General features: G+C 36.7%; 1 protein-coding gene across 1 annotated transcript in view; it reads right to left on the bottom strand.

The window, feature by feature from the left end:
* LOC150090632 (translocation protein SEC62-like) overlaps positions 1-15,846 on the bottom strand; it is a 124,701-nt gene extending 108,855 nt beyond the window's left edge. The window contains exon 1 of the mRNA XM_090379248.1: positions 15,708-15,846. Coding sequence (XP_090235374.1) covers positions 15,708-15,743 — 36 coding nt within the window. The 5' untranslated portion in view covers positions 15,744-15,846. The remainder of the gene's footprint in view (positions 1-15,707) is intronic.
* Between the last annotated feature and the right edge of the window lie 5,001 nt (positions 15,847-20,847).

The raw sequence follows: 20,847 nt of genomic DNA on the forward strand, positions 1-20,847 counted from the left end.
TCAAGGACACAAAAGGGTACTCTTACAACGAAAGACTTCAATTCTGCAAACTGCAGTTCTTGGAAGCTAGGCACCTTAGGAAACCTCACCGAAATGTTCAGGGTATTAAATGAATTGAGTAAAGTAAATACTGATGCATCATTACTCCTTGGACAACAGACAAAAGGGAACAAATTTAAACTGAAAATTTCATTTTTTCAGGTGGTTGCAGGACAGGTGTACAAAATTTGCTTTTAGCCAAAGTAATTGTTTGTTGAAACAAAACTTCCATCTGGTGTTGAAGAAGTGGATAGTTTAAATAAATTTAAGGAAGCATCATACAATTTACGAGGACAGTGGATACATGGAGTGTTTTTTTTTTAAGCTGATGCTATATAAGCTTGCTTCCCTGCATCATTTGCCAGTGGTAATACAAAATACTAATAATTTTTTATTTTAATAATAATTAGAAGGAAATAATAATACATGTACTAATAATTTTTCCCAAAAAACTCTCAGGGTCTCTTAGACCCATGACAGTGCTCCAGGATTAACTTTATAAGTTTATTTGATCTAACATAGCCTGAATCAATCTCCATCAAGTTCTGCTTACACTCAGACATGACCACATGTAAGAGGAGTTTACAATTAATCACTTCTACAATGAATACAATTGTTAACCATATTCAGCAGATACATTGACTTCAACCACAGCCTGCTCAAAACTGTTTCTGTACTCTCATACTTGACCACTCGGTTATGTTAAGCCTAATTTGATGACTCTAATAAGATCCAGTGAGAAATGTCTTCCAGTTATTCATAAATGATTTCCCATAATGCTAAGATTATTTCTGATTTTATTTTGTAATAGTCTTGGAAACTGCAATCCTGTAACTTCCGAAAATGGTTGGCAAGTTGACTTTAGAGAAACTGCAGAACACATTCAGGTTTTGTTTCATTATATCTGATTATCTTGAGTAATTTGGACATTTCTCTGTAATTTACTCATGAATAATTCAGATAAGGCTTTTGACAACTGGATTTGTAAAAAAATCTATCTTAACAGCCAATATTCCTTCAAGAGTACTTTTAGCTGGGTTTATGGAATGCCAAATAGTAATAGGAACATTTTACTATTATGGTGCTGAAATATAAGCTGTTGTTTAATTGTTGAAATCAACCTTGAATTTTTTTTTTTTTTTTTTTTTTTAGCAAAATCTTCAGATTATGAGTGGAAAAATCAAAAAATTCAAGTCATACCAGATCCCCAGATCTTTATATTCATATACCTTTGAATCACTTCTATTTGACCTTTGTAATTCATGCATTATTATTTGGCAAAGCATTATGGTTAAAAGGTACAGATTTAAATGAAGTTTGAAGATGCTTGTTAAGATTAATAGTTATATTAAAATGGCTCAATGAGATGAATGGGAGCTTTTAATGAAAGGAAGTTAATCTTAACATCATCTGTGTGTGCTAAAATGCTGGTGTGCATTTTGCATTATTGGTTCATGAATGGCAGAGAATATTCCATCCTGAGGAATTCCATTTAAAACACTAATAAATATATGAATAAAGTTCTATTGTTTCAGAAAAATTAACAAAGAGTAATACATCACTTGAAATCAGGAAAAAGTGTTGGGGAGACAAAGTGATGACATACCCACAGTATCAAAAGTGTAGTTAATATCCATATAAGTTATACAAATTAAGCACTTTTGTTAGAGAAAGTTAGTTAACATACGATTTGTGACAGGTAACCTATTTTGAAAGTCCATAATAAGAATGACAAATGTTTTTGTTAATTAGTGATTCATTATTGACAGTAGCAAACATCTTTAAAAGACCATCAGTACCGAAAATGTTACTGAAACAGGACTAATATTTTTGTATGTAGTAGGGTTATTACATAAATTTAGGTGCTGATGTCAGCTTATACTTTCACCAAACTCGTAGAAAGAAATTGAATAAAAGCATTACAATAAAAAAGTGACAAAACATCTAAAATGTAAACTTTGAAGGAAACAAAAACAAGTAATGGTTAAATTCAATTTAAGCAGTGTTCTAAGCATCAATAAGCTTTAATCTTCATGCAGTATTAAAAAATCCATATTATTTTGATCATAGAGACAGCTGTAGCCCCCCCCCCCCTTTAGCCATTACATGGGATTGCCCCTCCACACACACACAATTTTGGTTTCATTTGCAAGTGTTTAAGTTGCATTTTGTGGGGTTTTTTTCTTGTTCTTTCAGCTAATTAAGACCCATTAGATAGTCAAGTTTATTTCAGTTACAGCACCCTCCCTCACACACACACTTCCTTTCCTCTCAGTTTATATATTTGGTCACTTGTGCTTTTATTCATTATTATTGTTTTTTATTTTAATTTATTTATTTTTTTCCCATAGAAACCCTATCTTATTTGATCTATCTTCCGGGGAACGTACCATAAAGTAGACACCATGGGATTATCACTTGCAGCAGCCTTCCTTTCATCATAAAAACTTTAGTTTACAAGCACTGTGCGAAGAAAATATGTACTTGAAAAAAAGTACAGTATGCAGATCTGTACACACACACACATGACCAGCATAGACATCTGTCTATGCTCTGTAAAGACAGACTTTGCAAATTCCTGCAAGGCATTAAACTTTTCTCTCCTTTGAAGGTAGAGGTGCTCATTGCCCAAATCCAATTCATGAATTACCTGTTTTAGTTGTATCCTATATTGTTCATAAATTAAACAGTGATATAATACATAAGACCAAGACTCTTCACACGAACAGAGGCAGTTTGGATGTGCTGCTAAAAAATAAGGAATTTTCATCTCTGGATAAAACCATATATTAATCTTTTTATCCAAGTCAAATGAAGAGCCTGGTAACCACTCCTGTATCACTTACTTTCCATCTTCTCTGCCAGATTTCCATCAAATGATTCATAAGTTTCTTTTTAGCCTTACCATGTTCAATTGTAACATCACTTTTGAATTCCAAAAAATCTAAAGAAATACCCTTCTTAAATAATAACAAAAGGCTCTATAACAAGCAAACAGGAACGTGATGTAATGCGAATGAGTGGCACCTCAGAAAATTATTCATCAGTCTTGCTTAACAATTATATCTCTAATTGTTGTTGGAGTACCGATGGCCTCATCATGAATGGCCATTCTGTATTTAAGCAGGAAATGATTTTACAGTGGATAGTTACGCTTATTTTATCAGCATGTGTGCAAAGGATCTGCATATGCTTATAAACAGAAAAAATGTAAAATGTAAAAATACTGAGAATGAGCACCATTACATGAAATTAGCAATCGCATTAGTACGAACATATGATGCAAGAAAGCAACTTTTTGCCAGGCCTCTTGCATGACAGAAATGCTATTTGAAAAACATAAGTATTTTTTAATGCTTATAAACTTTATATTTTAAATAATAGATGATTATAATGGATGATATCTACAACTTATGGCTTCAATGACTGTTGATTACATTAAACCTCTCTCTCTCTCTCTCTCCCCCTCCCATAAAAATTACCATGAAAATGCAATCTAATGCATGATAGAAGCCATAAATTCAACTTATATGAGAAGAGATTACATGGTCTTCTTTTAGCCAACAAACTATTAACTACTAAAATAAGTAACCTCTGTGGGTGACCTCATGCTGAGTTTAGGAAAATTCAAAGGTTAGCTGGATAAGTACCTATATGAGGAGGGAAACATTAACAGTTTATTTATTTTTTTGTCTGGTTCAGCAAAAGCAGGGTGCTTTGCCTACACCATATGGCTTCCACAAAACCCTAATATTTTTAAATACAGTAATAATTAATAATAAATTAAAACAGTAATACACATGTACAAATTAAAAATTAATAGAACAATTTCAGAACCCAAGGGGTTCAATAAAAATGAATATTTCCACTTTATAACATATATTATCATTCTGAATAAAATATCCCATGCCACTTGCATGTGTGAAAGAAGCATAAAAATAGGCAGAAGTGGCATATTCAATGATTTTCAGTGAATAACAAGATATACTGCAAAAATTGCCAAAAATTTATCTAACAATTAATACCACTGGTGCCACACTATGATTAGTGGAGCATATTTTTAATTTACCTACTCCCTCATGATTACATCCTAAATCAAACTGCAAATAACTTCAATTGCACACTCATCTAAAATTATTAATTTTCCTTCAAGAAATAATAATATTCCAGATTTCATTTTATATATGATACACATTTAAATATGATCATTTACAATTGGCATTTGACCTTAATATCTCAAGTTAATGTTGCATTCAAAGGGTTCCTTCCCTCTTGCCTCCATTTTAAAACTCAGGTTGGATAGATAGCTTGATTTTTCTTTCTTCAGAAAGCAAAAATCCTTCTGCAAAGAGCAGAAGGTTGCACTGCCAGCTCAAGACAAAATGGCACTCCAGGCACAGCCAGCAGTTTCAGTGCTTCCATACAATTTCTATTGGTATAGTGGTGTGATATAAGACAAATACAACAAAAACATACCATATACCTTTGCAAAAAATGTGATTCTACATTAACATGCCTGTGCACAATTTTTCTCACTTGAAATGAGAGAAAATATCAACATTTCTAGAATCTAAAACTTCCTAATATATAAACTGTTTTATACTCCAAAATGATCTAGTTCTTCCTCATGATCAACTCTAATGGAACATGTACACAAGATTACCAATAATTCCCACATGTCTATTCTTACAAGTAGCCTTCTCCTACTCATTTCTGCAACTGATTTCTCTACAGTGACACAAATTTTCTTAAGAAGCAAACCATTACAAATCCAATCATTCCAATCTCTAATGTGCTCTGCATAGATTTAATATTAAATCAAGTCTAAAGAATGTTTGGCAAGCTAAGGAAGATTATTAGAACTCTTTGGCAAAGGATGCAAATAAAAACAGCAAAGACTTCTTTTCTTATTATTATTATTAGCTATGAAGTGCAAGGAAGCCTGAGGCTTATACTGCACCAGCCAAAAAAATTCTTGAGTTACCCTGAGAGAGAGAGAGAGAGAGAGAGAGAGAGAGAGAGAGAGAGAGAGAGAGAAAAGTAGAAGGAAATCACCAAGAAAGAGAAGAATGATGATATCCAGCTCAGGACCCTGGGTGTGCCAAGCCCATACTCACCAGATGTGAGCCCCTGGGGATAAATGTTAACACTGGAAGGAAGGAGACTGAATCACATAGGTCCATTTGATATTGATGGTTCAAGTGTTGATGACCTACTCAGGATGCTGACAAGTTCAATTAGTACTTTGCATCTACATTCACACATGAATTCTTTAAGGGAGTGGATGGCAAAAGTTTATCAAACTTACAGGGAGATTAAGGATTTTGTAATAACTGAGAGGAAAGTAGAAGAGAAACTGCTGAAGTTAAATAGAAGAAAGGCAAATGGGGTGGATAGAATCTATCCAATCATATTAAAGGAGGCAGCAAAGGAAGTTTTTTTTTTTTTTTTGTTAGTTGTTGACGCATCGGCTTCTGTGGCTATAATACACCTCCCAAGGTTTTTGCGGTACTTTGATCCAAGCCCGAGGCGGGATTCGAACCCGCGACCTTTGGGTTGCCAGGCAAGCATTTTACCCACCCGGCTAGCCCAGTCGGCACAAAGGAAGTAAGCAAACCCTTAGCCATAATTATGAGAGCATCCATGAATTCAGTGGAGGTCCTCGTGGACTGGAGATATGCAAATGTATTCCCAAATCACAAAGGGGAGGATCAAAGAGTGACGTGAGTAATTACAGACCTGTTAGTTTGACTTCTATTCCAGAGAATAGTAATGGAACCACTGGATAAAAGAGCAATGCAAGATCATCTAGACAAGACTGCAGCTACAGTTCAGATACAGCATGTGTTTGTTAAGGGGAAATCTTGATTGACCAATTTGTCTGACAATGATCGGCAAGCTTGGCTAGCCAATCATTGTTGGACAAGAGATCATGGAACCTCAAATTATTTTGCTGCTGAAAGAATAATTTGACTTCTTGGCGCAGGTCGAACAATCGGGTTAGTACTTTGCCCCTCGACAGCCATCTCACCTCAGCGTGAAGAAGAACATGAGTATGCTGAGAGCCCATTTCTTCACAAAGTGCCTCAAATATTCGAGAATTGAATGCTTTGTGGCAAATTTCGTTTAGTTTTAATTACATCAGAGAGTACTTCGTGCAGTTTGGAGATAATCTTTTCGTCGCAAGTTGCTCACGATGGATAATACAATGAGTAAAGATCTCTGGGTGTCCAACGTCTTTCACTTTTGCAACAACTCCTGAACGACGTCCAGTCATGCTTGCGGCACCGTCTGTGCATATCCCAATACATTTCTTCCATTCAATACTGTGTTTCAGGAAATAACCATTAAGTGCATTGAAAATTTCAGAGCCGGTTGTTCTACCTGACAAGATTAGCGAACAGGAGTTCCTTTAATTCTCCTTAGCAATCAAACCTCACAAAACAAAGAAGAACTGCCTTGTTAGTTATGTCTGTTGACTCGTCAAGTTGAATTGAATAAAACGTAGAATTTTTCACAAGAGCAATCACTTGATTTTCAATATCTTCGGCCATGTCTTCAATTCTGCGCTTCACAGAGTTAGCGAAGATAGGATTCCTTTCAGTTTCTGGACAGCCTGTTTCCCCAAAACCTCTTCACAGGCTTGTAAAAAAGCATGGCTTAATATAATACAAAGCGGCCGTGGATCCAGTTCACTTCCAAGGTTTTTGAATAAATCCAAACTTCAAGTAGTCTGCATCATATTTTCTTGAAACTCTGAACTTTTACTTCTCTCCGCCTCCAGTTCTAATGTCCTTCCTGATGATGCCTTGTGGTGGCTGCGGAGGCTCTGCTTCGTTAACCAACTCATGACAACGCGATGTATTACCTAAGAAGCGCAAAATGCTTGCTTGCTTTTTCTCACTCGTTGAGGTTATTTTATTTGAATCTAAAACCAAACAAGAAATAAGATAGTTATCAAACTCAAGCTCTTTGATGCCATTAAATATCACACTGTGCACAGTTAAAATAAAAATATCACTGGTCACTTACCTAAGAACTGCAAACTGCACCGTGCCCAGGCTAGGCCATCGATAAGAAATAGAAATAGCTTTCTATATTTTTTTACAATAAAAGCATCACTAATACTGGATATTGCACTGGGCCTTTTATAAACATGCAACGTAATAAGGCGAAAATTGCAAAAAAGTAGAATCAGAATATAATGAAACATTTTAATAAACACGAAAATTGCAAATATATTCAAATTACTCAGCGGACCACCAAAATTCTCTCGTGGACCACTGGTCTAGATGATCCTGCAATGCTTCTTTAACCAGTGACTATTGTTTTCCCTGGAATAGAAGTCAAACTGACAGGTCTGTAATTACTCGTGTCACCCTTTGATGAATTGGAGATACATTTGAACATCTTCAGTCTGTGAGGACTTCCCCTGAGTCCAAGGGTGCTCTCATAATAATGGCTAAGGGTTTGCTTACTTCCTTTGCCACCTCCTTTAATCTAACTGGATAGATCCCATCCACCCCAGATGCCTTTCTTATGTTTAGCTTCAACAATTTCTCCTCCACTTTGATCTCAGTTATTAAAAAATCATTTAACTCCCTGTTAGAGTTTGATAAACATCATTAATATACAAAAGAAAATGAGTGGGAGAAAGAACTGAACCTTGGTGAACACCAGCATTTGCGGAGAAGTTAGAAGACAGAGAGCCATCACCCGCAATACGCAGTCAGAGAGAAAATGGGACTCAACCTCCTTGAATAACTAATGTGTGAATGTAGATGCAAAATATTCATTTAGTTTGGCAGCTATCTGAAAATGATCATCTACAGTCAAACTATTGATATCAAGTGGACCAATCAGATTCATCCCCCTTCCTTTTAAAGTTTATATAAGTAAAGAAGTCTTTGCTGTTTTTCTTTGCATCCATTGCCAAAGATTTCTCGTAATCTGCATTTGCTTGCCTAACCTCCTTTGTGACTTGATTACAGACTAGATCATATATATCATAGGCTTCTGTGTTGTCTGATAATTTATATGCATCCCATGCATTTTCCTTCTCTGCCACGAGTCTCATTGGTTTATCTGACATCCATTTGGGCCTAAACCTAGAACAATATTTCTTAGTTGGAACAAAAAGCCTAGTAGCCTCCAAGATTACTTAGCATTAGTAGAGGCATATGATGCAAGAAAGAAAGCTTATGCAGCATCAGCCAAAAAAAAAAAAAAAAAAAATTTGAATTTATGCCCTCTCAGGTGATTATTCTGAGCAAGAGGAAGAATCCTGTCAGCATTGAGCATGCTCAAACCATTCAAGGCTTTATACACCTCTATCAGATCACCTCGCAGGTGCCTAGTCTCCAAAAACTATAATCCGCCTTTCTTCATAAGAAAAAAGTTTTGTTCCATTCACTAATCTTGTTGCCCTTCTCTGTACTCATTCCAACAGCTCTACATCCTTCTTAAAATGAGGCCTCCAGACCTGTATACAGTACTCAAGGTGTCCTGACCATCGCCTTATACAAGGGGATAATCAACTCCTTATCCCTGCTAGAAAAATTGCTGTATACCACTGACAAGACACCATGAGCTACTCTTGCAGATCATCTGCACTACTCAGAAAACTTCATATCTACCTGCACAATTACCCACAAGTCCTTTTCATTCTCTACCACTGTCAGTGTAGTACCACAGAGTTTATACATTACTCTGGGATTACTGCTTCTCATATGTGGTACCTTACATTTATCAATGTTAAATGTCAATTTAACATTGATAAATGTAAGGTACCACAAATAAACTTCATTTGCCACCTCTCAGCCCGTCTGCTTAACTTTTCTAGATCCTGTTGCAGCAGCATACTGTCATTAACAACCCTGCCAACCTTCGTATTGTCTGCAAACTTGGACATCTGTTTACTCATCAGTCATTAGGCCTATAACACGCTCCTACTCTCAATTTTGATTTCCCAGCGCTTATGTCACACCAGACTGACTCGACACTGTCTTTACTGTCCAGCGATGTCGACTGGCTGCACTTCCTTGGATTTTGTGTTTTTTAACTAATAGCATAACCCCTCCTCCCTTTCTATCCTTCCTGTACACATTGTACTCCTCAAATTCCACTTCCGCATTCCTTATATCTGTGTGACACCACGTCTCTGATATCCCAACATTATCTGCCTTTGATGTTTTGACCACTTCAAATTCATTTACCAAACTCCTACCACTGGTGTACACACAAGTATACATGCATCTGTTCCTATTCTTAGCTATCCTAACACAACCCATGTGTTTCCTTGTACCGCAATGACTCCCAGCAGTCTCTGAAATCCCCTGCATCTTGTTTTCCAGGCTGCTGCTCATTCCAATAGAAGCAGTGCAAGAATCACTTTCACCTCTGCCAGCGGCTACTGTTAATCTATTAATCCATGTATCCCCCAAGCTAGCAGTTTTCTGATACACCTAACACTGCCTCGATAGCAACAGCAAATATTCTTGCACACTTTCTATTTAAGTGTATCCCATCCCTTCTGAAGCAGTCTCTCCTGTTAACAAGCACAGACCAGGCTGAGAAAAATTCTACCCCTTGAGGCTTGCACAATCTCTCCAGGGCCAAATTGATCGACAAAGCTTGAATGCTTCCCAGTTAGAATTTGTTGGTGGTGATGTCATCAGTTGGCCCCATTGTATAGAATTTAAAAGCTGTCTCAGACCACTGTAGTTACTTCAATTGGGGAAGTAACAAAATTCTTTAGTTTCTTAATGTTTCAGAGGATTCTTAATGTTTTTTATGATTTAATATTTGTTCTCTAAGTGCTAAAAGTATGGATTTGGTATAATCCTGGCACTAGGGAATTGGAAGACAAATCTGTGGAAACCGAAGATGAAGAAAATATAACAATGGAAGAACTAGAGTTAATATTACAAAAATCAAAAAACCCCAGGCAGACAATTTAAATGTAGAACTAATTAAATGTGGTGGCAACTTACTGAAAAACACTCTACTAAAATTATTTAACATCATATGGCATAAGCAACAGATACCCAAAGATTGGGAAACAGGAATAGTAATCAATTTACACAAAAAAGGCTCCAGAAATAACCTTAACTACACAGGGATAACACTGCTATCAACTGCTTCAAAGCTATATTCTAATATACTAAAGAATAAACTTAATAATACAGTGAACAATTCTTAGAAGAACAATGTGGGTTCAGAAAAGGGAGATGCACAATAGATGTCATTTTCTCATTACAACAAATTTTGGAGAAAAGAAGAGAATTCAATCTACCAACATTTCTACTGTGTATTGATTATGAAAAAGCATATGATAATGTAAACCGGGAAAAACTTTGGAAGATTCTATGTGAAGAAAATATCCCAACCCAACTCCAGAAAGCGATGCAAAGCCTATATAAAAACTCAAAAGTCTGCATAAAATATTTTAATGGTCAACTCTCAGACCCAATTAACACCAATAAAGGAGTCAAACAAGGTTGTGGACTATCACCAAATTTATTTAATATCTACATCAATAAAATTATTAAAGAACAGAAACAAACAATTAACAATGTAAGATCGTTCATTGGTAAAGACAGGATATTAGACTGGAAAAGGAATAGAAAATGTGAATTGGAATATCATCGGTTTCTCCGAAACAAGAAGTAATGAATCACTTATAAGTTGATCAAGTGGAAATCTGCTGTACACCTATGGAAACAGCGAAAGGAGTGAAGGAGGAGTTGGCTTTCTGGTCCATAAAGATATAAAAAACAACATTGGAATTCAAAAGTACATCACCAAGGATGTCAAGACTACTACTCAGGATTTCTAAGAGGTACAAGCTAAAGGTTATAATAATTTATGCAACAACATCGAGCCATGATGATGAAGAAGTTGAAAGCCTTCTAGATAAGCAGAAAACCCACTACACTGGCATTATAAGGGACTTCAATGCTAAGGTTGATGAGGTAGAACATGCATTGAAGAAAATGAAGAATCAGAAAGCCCGGGGGGGGGGGGAGTTACTGAAGTCGTTAAAATTGGGAGTAAGAGACATGACACAAAAACTGACAAGACTCTTTACAAAATGCATTAGAAAAGGTGTGACGCTTAAGTAGTGGAATAATGCAATTATAGTTTTGCTGCATAAGAAAGGAAATAAATCAGAAATTCGAAATTATAGACCAATTAGCTTGTTATCTCACATCTACAAGTTGTTCACAAGGGTCATTACTAACAGATTAGAAAGAATACTTGATCAGAATCAACCGAAAGAGCAAGCTGGCTTTAGGACAGGACTCTCAACTATGGATCACCTTCACGTAATATCACAGCTAATGGAGAAAGCAACTAAATATAAAACACCATTATGCCTGGCATTTGTGGATTATAACCCCAGGGGGGCTCACATCTGGTGAGTATGGGCTTGGCACACCGAGGGTCCTGAACTGGATATCATCATTCTTCTCTTTCTTGGTGATTCCTTTCTACTCTCTCTCTCTCTCTCTCTCTCTCTCTCTCTCTCAGGGTAACTCGGGAATTTTTTTTTTTTTGGCTGGTGCAGCATAAGCCTCAGGCTTCCTTGCACCATATGGCTAATAATAATAATAATAACAATGGAATACAGTTGAACAACAGGAATAAAATCCAAACTATATATGCTGATGATCAAGTTATAATTGCAAAATCCAAAGATGAACTACAGATAGCAGCAAATGAACTGAATAAAATAGGTAAAAAGTACAAGATGAAAATCTCCATCTCAAAAACAAAATCAATGGGATTATGGGGGAAAAACATACAAAGAGTCAAAATTGTTATTGATGACAAAATAATAGAACAAATATCTGACCACCTATTTGGGGGCGCCTCCGTAGCCAGGTGGGAAGGAGCAGCAGTGCGTAGCACACGCTTCTTGATTAGACCGGGGTTCGAGCCCGTCACCACCAAATACGGAGGATGCGGAAAGGTCAGCGAATGACCACCGCATATTCCCGGAGCAATATGGCCTTAGTTGCTAATGCTCCTAAAAACCAAATAACTAACTAACTAACTAACCTATTTGGGAAATTTAATATCAAATGAAGGGAAAGACATCCATACCAAACTACAAAAATATAATAAAATGAATGGAACGATTAAACACCACTTAGGAAAACAAATGACAACTGAAACAAAATTACAACTGCACAACATCACTTCAAAATCAGCCCTCTTCTACAGCTGTAGACTTGGGTCATAAATAAGAAAGATGCACACAAACTAGAAGCGGCAGAAATGAGATTTTTAAGACCATTGCAAGACTAGATCACCAACGAAATTTAGATATCTGCGAGAAATTAAAAGCAGATAACATAGTAAATGACAAAACGATATCAGAAAAAATGGATCAGCCACCTAGAAAGAATGAACCCAGACCGGATCCCAAAATTAGCCTTTAACTACAAACCTACAGGCAAAAACTATTATATTTAGGCCACCCGAATAATTAAATTCATCTGCCGTGCTGTGTCTTATGTCTGTGAATTGCATGTGTTCTATGATCAATTTGTCTGTTTGCTGGACGAAAAAACCCCAGTTTCTGGGGTTTTTCGTCTAGCAAACAGACTACCCACTGTGCTACCCACACAGACAAAACCTACAGGCAAGAGAGATGTGGGTCGACCAAGACAATGATGGCGAGATCAAGACCACCTCCAAGAGCTACAACGGAACAGGTCTTAAAAGACCTAAGTCGGATCAAGTTCATGATGATGATGATGAAAAGTATGGATTTATTATTTATTTGGTTTCAAAGCATTTAAATTGTTTTTAAAATACGGACGTATTGTTTTCTCTGACTCAAAGATTAGGGTTGTTGATTCGATGTATTTTGGGGTCGGGCTTGGAGTCCGCAGGCCTCCTCGTAGACATCAATGATCCAATGTACCACGAATCATTGATTTTGTCTACGAGGGTGTGGAATACATGAAACTATTTGTATAGTTATTCAATAATGGAGAGTATCAGCACTGAAGTGTTCTACAAGACATTATAGAGATAATTCCTCCATTTCTATGATATATTTGTATATCTGTATTGAGCCTTTGCAGCTCTGTTATCTATTAATTAAATATCTTGCTATAAAAACATTTTCATAAAGAGCTGACTCTTTTGGCACAAAAAACATTAGAATTAGCAATCTAAATGAAATTAGATTGCTAATTGTGATCTGAATACACATTTTTGATTCTACTATGGTTACATTTTCATATACTATTTTAAAAAGTTAAACATAAAAAACAAACACTGGCATATTGATACGTGAAAAAATAACAAGGCCGACTTATTTTTTAGTAGCCTTTATTGATAGCCTTTAGTAACCTCTCCATTATTGAGAAAAATTACAATAATTTGCATTTATTATTTACAAATTATGCACTGTATATGCTAATACAGGCTTTAAAACAATGTCAGTCTTTTTTATACTACAAGATTCTGTTATTTTCTTCGAACAAATTAAATTATTTGCATTCAATTCTTCTTGCAATTTGCTCCTTATAATAGTGATCCAAAGTGCATTAAATACCTCACTAGCTGTTGGTTTCTATGATACATATTCATCATTATGTTCCCCTCTACTTTCAATTTCTGCCCAATTTCAATTAGTAATTAATGATGAAACTTATCACACTAATAAAAAGTGATAACTTGGTTCACTTATGTTAGGGGCATTCAACCTTTTGTTCAGCAAGAGGATAGCTGACTGCTGGAACAAACTTCCATCTGGTGTTGTGAAAATGGGTAGTTGTAATAAATTTAAGGAGGAATTAGACATTATCAGAAGGGACAAATAAGTTGTTGTAATGGAGTTTTAGGAGCATTGCCAACTAAGGCCATATTGCCTTAGTTGGCGATGCTGTTGGCGATTCTGGGAGGGAAAAACTATGCCACCCTCACCTGAGACCGACTAACTTAGCCACATTGTGAAAAAGGCCCATAAAAATTCCCCATGTCATCGACGGGACTCGAACTCAGGTTTTTTCCACCCGGTGTGAGGAGGACGGCAATTCTTACAACTGTGCTACCCACAAGAGCAGACAAACAAGTGATGTTTGGAAGTGGGTGTTTTTTTTATTTTATTTAATTATTATTTATTTATTTTTTTTTTTAGCTGATGTTGCATGAACTTCATTGCATCACTTGCCAAACTTAATACTGTGAACTTTTGTCTGAATAAAGTTGCTTAAAATGTTTTATTGGACCACTTTTGGTATTAATTACTGCTTTAAAAAAATCCCTATTTCTGAATTGCCAACTGGTTACACCACTGTTATCAATAAAAAAAAAAAAAAAAAAAATTCATATTCCATATAAAAAATAAAACACCCATGTATGTGCAGGCTGCTAAACATATGGATCTCTGATAATGTGGTCTACGGTTAAAAAAAAAAAAAAAACTATATTCCTTCCTGATTACATCTTTGTTTGGTCATACAAACTGACTGTTACATAAAACTTTTTTTGCAGTAATTTACCAAACAGGAGAATTTGGTTTCTGGATTTTTTTAGTGACATGAAAATATTCACTACACAATAATAATATTATTATTAGTGGTAGCAGTAGTGGCAGCAACATATATTTATATGATACAAGAAAGAAGGCTTATAAAACATCAGCAAAAAAAAAAAAAAAAAAATCCCACATTACCTGTTTACCCCCTCCAATCTAGTTCTTCCTTGAGTTTATTCAAACTGTCCACTCCACAACAACAGATGGAAGCTTGTTCCAACAATCAACCACTCACTGGCTGAAGGCAAACCTCCGCACATCTATCCTGCAATCATCCTTCCTTAATTTGAAGTTATGCCCCCCTCGTCTGTAGTCTGAGCAAGAGGAAGAATGTCACCAGCATTGAGCTTGCTCAATCCATTCGAAATATAAGTGGAATTATGATTTTATTATATCAACGTGATTAATGTGATAATTCTGTTGCCTGGAGTTAAATATGCCAACTTCTCTGAATGAAACTAGAGGGAAATTAAAAGAGAAAAAAAAAAAAAAACAACGAATAATTGAAATTATATTGTACCATTTAATATTGCGGAAAAAAAAACCATTAGATATGTATAAATTTTCCCGTTCCCTTCAACATTTAGAGAAACGAAATGACTTATTATTGAAAGTATGAAGTAACCACTAAGGCCAGGAATTTCTTTTCTCCCAGATAATGTGCATGCTAAATACTAAATTCACAAACATAATCAATATTTAATGAAATGCCCATAGTTTTCTTTACACGTTAGCAGTTTTTACGTGGCAGCTATAAACTGATAGCGTACTAATATGCTTGACAATGATAGTATTTCAAAAAAAAAAAAAAAAAAAAAATATGCACTTGGAACAAACATTGTAAATACTGGAACATTTCCATAAACCAAAGCATTCCTTAATCAACACAAAAACAAACATTACAAACTTCAATCAGCAGAAAAAACATCAACCGAGCAATGGACTGTCACAACTTAATGCTTAAAATTTGTACACTTACAATTCCTCATAATGCCACACACACACAGAATAAACTTATATTCATACATAACTATTGTAATTATATATGAAATCCCTAAATGAAAAAAATACAACACGACATGTAAAACAACAATATTAAAACATAACATACATCTTTCTTCTTACGACCCTTGCGCCGTTCAGCCATTTTAGCCTACACAGAGCGCCACCTGTTAAAAAAAGTTGAAGCAACATATGTTTAAGTGGTGAGTTGACAACACAAAACATGAAGTAAACCATTCAACATGGTGTGGTGTTTACGCCACTGAACATCGGTTTAAAAATATTGTGTACAATTGTCTTTGCCAGACTAGCATAAGCAGTGATTGCTGTCACTGGTTCGCAAACCGTTGCCATGAGGTAAAATCATCTCGTTCACAAGAATTAAGAAAAACAATATGAATAAATTTTAGTTTACCATTACTCTTTCTATATAATATCGGTGTAGATAGACCATAGTTTACCCATAAATTTAACTACATACGTAGTGTAAAGGTATCGTTTAATTTTATCTCATATTGTGGCTACCTTCACAACGAGATACCAGGTATTGCACTACTTCGATTAAATAACGCTTCTCTAGTAGAGGAGACTACTGTGTTTTATTCACAGCGGACACCAGCACCCAGACGATACCGTTTTGTGCAATTAACTTCGCAACTGAGATGGCACGTTTGCATTATCAGGATACATGCCCGCCCACCAATGAGTAAGCCAACAAGCTTGGAAACAGTTGACTCATTTCAAAAAGCTAGGTGTATAAGGACTTGAATGGGTTGTGCAAGCTGATTGCTAATGGGATTCTTCTTCTTGATATAAAGATGATACAAAAGTTGGCAGGGTTTGTAACGACAGTAAAGATAGTATGCTACTCCAACTGGATCTAGACAAGTTGAGTAAATGGGTTGATAAGTGGCAACTGAAGTTTAACATTGACAAATGCAAATTACTGCATATGGGTAGCAAATAATTCTGTATCATATCGGTGTATCTACACCGATATTATACACAAAGAGTAAATAGATTCAAGGCAGAACTAGACAAACATTTGGAGCGCATGGATGGGTGAAATTAGAATACTACACTCAGGAAAGGGGAAAATGAAAAATACCTGGGGTAATTGCGCAGTCAAATATGAGGTTTGCTGAGCAGTGCAGATGGGCTGCCAGTGCAGGTCATGGAGTCTTGTCAATGATACAGAGCAATTTTGCTAGAAGGGACAGGGAGGTTATTATTCCATTGTACAAGGCAATGGTCAGACCACACCTAGAGTACTGTGTACAGGTCTGGTGGCCTCATTTTAGGAAGGATGTATAGTTGCTAGAACGAGTACAAAGAAGGGTAACAAGATTGGTGAGGGGAACAAATGGGTGCTCTTCCCAAGAAAGGCTTAAGTTCTGCAAATTGCAGCGCCTGGAAAGTAGACACCTGCAAAGTGATCTGACTGAGGTGTATAAGGCCTTGAATGGTTTGTGCAAGCTGAATGCTGATGGGATTCTTCCTCTTGCTCGGATTAAGAACCTGAGGGGGCATAGATTCAAATTGAAGAAAGACAGTTGTAGAATAGATGTGAGGAAGTTTGCCTTTAGCCAGCGGGTGGCTGATTGGTGGAACAGCCTTCCATCTTTTGTTGTGGAAGTTCATAGCCTAAATAAATTTAAGGCTGAGCTGGACAGGCATTTGGAAAGAATGGAAGGGTGAAATGGGTGGGTTTTTTTTTTTTTTGGTCCAAGTCCATACTCACATCTAGTGAGTATGGACTTGGCACACCCAGGGTCCTGAGCTGGATATCATCATTCTTCTCTTTTTTGGTGATTTCCTTCTACTTATCTCTCTCTCTCTCTCTCTCTCTCTCTCTCTCTCTCTCTCTCTCTCTCTCTCTCTCTCTCTCTCTCTCTCTCTCTCTCTCTCTCTCTCTCTCAGGGTAACTCAGGAATTTTTTTTGGCTGTTGCAGCATAAGCCACAGGCTTCCTTGCACCATATAGCTAATAGCTAATAATAATAATAATAAGCTTGCTTTCTTGCATCGTATGCTTCTACTAATGCTAATGCTAATCTCGTTGTGAAGGTAGCCACAATATAAGATAAAATTAAACGATGCTTTTACACTACGCATGTAGTTAAATTTATGAGTAAATTATGGTGTATCTACACCGATATAATATAGTTCATGCCAATGAACTATATTATATCGGTGTGAAGATTATTATCTTCAACATGCCAATTTGGCCAGAGGTCAGCAGGAATAGTTTACTGAAAAAACTCTAAACACATTTTCTTCATCAGGTGGTTCCAATTTCCTCCAAATTTAACCAGATCAAACAGCTGTGGGATGAGATCCAAAGGGCCGTCAGACATGCAAATGTGTGAACTCCACTGTGGAAAATTACGGAAGTTGGCATGGAGATCCAAAAGTGCTTGAACATATCTAAAGATATGTTGAAGTGCTTAAAAGGAAAAAAATTGCAAAAGTTTCGCCAAAGTCTTTTCAAATACCCTTACTCAGCAGTGTTTATTATTACTATTATTGCTCTCATATTATTTCTCCCTGATTGGGGATTCCACCTCGTGACGGGCATTGCTACCAAGTACACAGATTGGTTGTTCTTATGTCTGGGGTTACTGTTGGTCGAGGAACTCTCGGACTGTCCTACAGGTGTTCAGAATTTTGACTTTCTGGAGTTCCTTCTAGGTGTTCGCTCGGAGACCTATTGTTGTTAGGCTGTTATGTAGGGTCTTTGGCACCATACCCGTGATTGACACAATGATCGGGATGGTCGTTACTTGTTGCATATGCCACATCTCCCTGATCTCCTGTTTTAGGTCCGCATGCTTCTTGATTTTTTCCCCATGGGTTTTCTGCAGGTTGCTAGTGTTGGGTACCGCTGTGTCAACCAGATAGGTAGACTTTTCCTTCTTGTCCAAAAGGGTTATGTCCGGTCTTTTCTGCGGGATTGTCCTATCCGTTATTATGGCGCGGTCCCAGTACAGCTTGTGGGTTGGGATCTCTAGTAGTGACTGGGGTTCTTACTTGTAGTACGGTACACTTTCTTCGATCAACTGGTATTTCCTTACTAGCTTGTGATGTATTATCCTGGCTTCCTCGTCGTGTCTATGAGTGTACTCAGTCTGGGTGATCACCTTGCATCCCGCGGTGATGTGTTGGACCGTTTCTGAGGTCAGGGGGCATCGCTGACACGTGTCATCGGACACTCCGAGCTCCTTGGCGATGTATTTTCTGTAAAATGGAATGGAATATAGTTCCTGGTGTTGATTACCTGATCTTGGATGGCGAGCATGAATTCTTCAGTTTCAGGGAAGAGCGTCCCGCTCGTGAGCCATGCATTGGAACCAATTTTATTTATGTGATCTTGATGGGGATCATTGTAGTGTCTACCATGGAGCGTCTTCTCTGCCCATCTTTCTATCTTCGTTTGCGCTTCCCGTTTGGGAGGGAACTCCTCGCTTAGGTTTGAGTGGGTATACCGCTTGTCTATCTTCCTTATGGCCTGCTAGAGTGCTGCTGTGTGTTTCGGGAAGTAATCCTTCAAGTTAACCATCGCTGTCTTCTGTTGCTCAATGGTGTCTATCAGGCCTCTTCCTCCTTTCCAGGCAATTGTCAGCCTCTCCACGGCAGATTTCGGGTTGTTTTTATTATTATTATTATTAGTCACATAGTGCAAGGAAGCCTGAGGCTTATGATGCACCAGTCAAAAAGATTTCCGAGTTAACCTGAGACAGAGAGAGAGAGAGAGAGAGAGAGAGAGAGGAGTAGAAAAAGAAGAATGATGATGTCCAACTCAGGACCCTGATTGTGCCAAGCTCGTACTCTCCAGTTGTCAGTCCTTGGGGGTGTGAGGGCGAATTGCTTGTATATTCTTTTATAAATTTACATTAAATGTACATTAAATTTACATTAATGTACATTAAATAATTTAAATATCTGCTTAAATTTTGCATATTATTTTAAAATAAATAAACTTATGTAAAATGAACCGATTGTGTGACGTTAGAACTTTCGAACGTCTCTGGTTTTTTTCTAATTAATTTATTCATAAATAGGTCGAAATGATGAGAGGGATAGAAAACATGGGCGGTAGTAGGTGGCGCAGGTAATGTGTAAGTTCATTTCTATTTCATAAAAAGATTTATTAGTTAATCGGCATATGATTAATTTAGAATTATGTGCTTGAACATAATAATAATTCTGACCTCTTTAAATGTAATAAATTTCAAATTTTAAAGATATTTGGTACACATAACGATAGGTTTACGATTAACACGATGTATAAATAATTCAAAAAAAATTCTTAACGATTAACAGTGCTGTTTCAATTTCAAGTTGGAACATATCTGGTAAAATGGAAAATTATTACAAAAATTGAATGCACATATAAGTAGACTACCCGACAAGACTGTACTTCTTCCGTAAATACCAGAGTATGTCTGTATTTTTAAAATAAATACTGAATCTCTAAGAAGTGTACGAATATAATTATTGTTCATAGTTCCGAAGTATGTATATTCTACCAGAAGCACGTTCCTTTAGTTTGACTTTGGGATTTTTGCAACTTTGTCACACCTTTTTTTTTTTTTTTTTTTTATGAAAACCCCAAACACGAAAGGTATCAAAACCTATAGTACTTAGTACCGTGCATGGGTTGAAGGAGGAGTATGGGGGGAGGGCGATGCCAGAAACTTTGCTCTAGAGACTAAACATGGGTTTCAACACTTCAAGCCTCCAATAAGCAAAGTGGTGGTATTTCTGAATGTGCTTTCAATTAATTTTAAATGCGTGTTAGAAAGCAAGTTTTTTTTTTTTTTTTTTTCTTAGGTTTTTACTCAGCCACTCTTTCAGCATAACTTTTACTTCATATAAAACAGCGTCCCATTCAGTTAATTTGCATGTCTTTCCACAAATCCTACCGCCCACCTTGAATAAAGAAATGTAAAGTAATTTCTATTCCTACTGCGGCAGCGTAGTCTGCGCGTATCACACTGGTATCGTCACCATCCTCCCCACACTGGGTGGAAAAGGCCCGGGTTCGGGTGACGTGAGGATCTTTAATGGTTTTTTTTCACTCCTTGGATGAGTTATTCGGTCTCAGGCATAGATAGCAAGGTTCCCCCCCCCCAGAAACTGGTGTTTTCCGTCCAGCAAAACAGACAAATTGACCAAAGAACATACGAAATTAACAGACATGACACACACACATATTGCACGGCATATGAATTTAAATATTCGGGGGCC

The sequence above is a fragment of the Mastigoproctus giganteus genome, chromosome 1 (genome assembly GCF_048544385.1).
Source record: "Mastigoproctus giganteus isolate SK-2022 chromosome 1, ASM4854438v1, whole genome shotgun sequence".
NCBI classification, from domain to species: Eukaryota; Metazoa; Arthropoda; class Arachnida; order Uropygi; family Thelyphonidae; genus Mastigoproctus; species Mastigoproctus giganteus.